The following is a 1,639-nucleotide window of genomic DNA, read 5'->3' as shown; positions in this document are numbered from 1 at the left end:
CCAAGTGTGGAGTCTTGCACCTGGGGAAGAAGAACCCCAGGGACCAGTACAGGTTGAGGACTGACCAGCTGGAGAGCATCACAGGGGAAAGGGACCTGAGGGGCCTGGTGGACAGAAGGATGCCCAGGAGCCAGCAAGGTGCCCTGGTGGCCAAGAAGGCCAAGAGCAGGCTGGGGTGGGTCAGAAGGGCTGTGGGCAGTAGGTCAGAGAGGTTCTCCTGCCCCTCTGCTCTGCCCTGCTGAGGCCACATCTGGAATATTGTGTCCAGTTCTGGGCCCCTCAGGTCAAGAAGAACCTCAGGGAACTGTTTGGAAGAGTCCAGCACAGAGCCCCAGAGGTGCTGCAGGCAGTGGAACATCTTCCTGTGAGGCCAGGCTGAGGGAGCTCTGGGGCTTGGAGGAGCCTGAGGGCTGCCCTCATTGCTGGGGAGAAAGCTGTGCAGGGCTGGAGCCAGGCTCTGCTCAGGGATGGCCAAGGACAGCACAAGGGGCACTGGGGGCAAGCTGGAGCAGAGGAGGTGCCACAGGAGGGAAGAGAAGGCAAAACTTTGTCAGTGTGAGGCTGCTGGAGGCCTGGAGCAGGCTGCCCAGAGAGGTTGTGGAGTCTCCTTCTCTGGAGCCTTTCCAAGCCCACCTGGCTGTGTTCCTGCGTGCCCTGCCCTGGGTGCCCTGCTCTGGCAGGGGGTTGGGCTGGATGATCTCTGAAGGTCCCTTCCAGCCCCTAGCACTCTGGGATTCTGTGCTCTGTGTCCTCATCTGGACTCAGCACTGGTGAGGCCATACCTTGAGTACTGTGATTCTGTGTTCTGTGACAAGGGGCACTGGGGGCAAGCTGGAGCAGAGGAGGTGCCACAGCAACAGAAGGGAAAACTTTGTCCCTGTGAGGGTCCTGGAGCCCCGGAGCAGGTATACATGAGCAAAAGCAAGAGTGATCAAGACTACTGCCCAGACTCAGAAGTACTTGATTCTTCAAGAGCTCACAAGATACCTTGAGAGAGAGTAATGAAGGGTGAAGAAAGTAGGATGAAAAAAAGGAAGCAGGAAGTGAGGAAACAGAGCATTCATTGAAACACAGATACAATGCCAAAGAGAGCAACACAGACCAAATCCTCAAGGGATCAACCTGAACATCCCTGGACTTCAGCAAGACTCCCTCCAGCTTACTTTCAAGATTTGTTTTTTCAACAACAGAAAACTTGAGATGCTCATGAGGTGGCCACAGAAGCCAGAATGCAAAGGCACCTTGAAAGAGGCTGGGAAAAGAGCGAATTCCTCTCTGGACCTAATGAAGCCACAATACACTACCTGGAGATCAAAATATGGCCTGCTGAGGAGGGCTAAGGCTGGGTGGACTTTGGGGGTTTCAAATGCTGCACCACTGAAGCACTGCTTTTTGCAGGCAGTAGTACAGCCCTTACTTATGGAGGGAGAACACCCAAGCTTCATTTCAGCCTTCTTCATTCAAGCTACAAAATCAAGAGTCCACTTTCACAACTTAGGAATGGCAACTTTTGAAGCCACTGCACTTGATTTGTAAAGCAAGCACACACTGCTGAGGTTCTGCAAGAGATATTGCAAGGAAGAGAGATCATCACCATCATCATTGTTGTTGTTATTGTTATGTTGTTGTTATTAGTATT

General features: G+C 52.9%; 1 protein-coding gene across 1 annotated transcript in view; it reads left to right on the top strand.

Annotated features, from left to right (window-relative positions):
* Positions 1 to 634: 634 nt before the first annotated feature.
* The window catches only part of TRMT6 (tRNA methyltransferase 6 non-catalytic subunit), a 37,814-nt gene continuing 36,809 nt past the window's right edge, over positions 635 to 1,639 (top strand). The window contains exon 1 of the mRNA XM_054383462.1: positions 635 to 1,036. Coding sequence (XP_054239437.1) covers positions 1,002 to 1,036 — 35 coding nt within the window. The 5' untranslated portion in view covers positions 635 to 1,001. The remainder of the gene's footprint in view (positions 1,037 to 1,639) is intronic.

The sequence above is a fragment of the Indicator indicator genome, chromosome 9 (genome assembly GCF_027791375.1).
Source record: "Indicator indicator isolate 239-I01 chromosome 9, UM_Iind_1.1, whole genome shotgun sequence".
NCBI lineage: Eukaryota > Metazoa > Chordata > Aves > Piciformes > Indicatoridae > Indicator > Indicator indicator.
The sequence above is the reverse complement of the archived record's forward strand: the minus strand, read 5'-3'. Positions and strand labels throughout refer to the sequence as shown.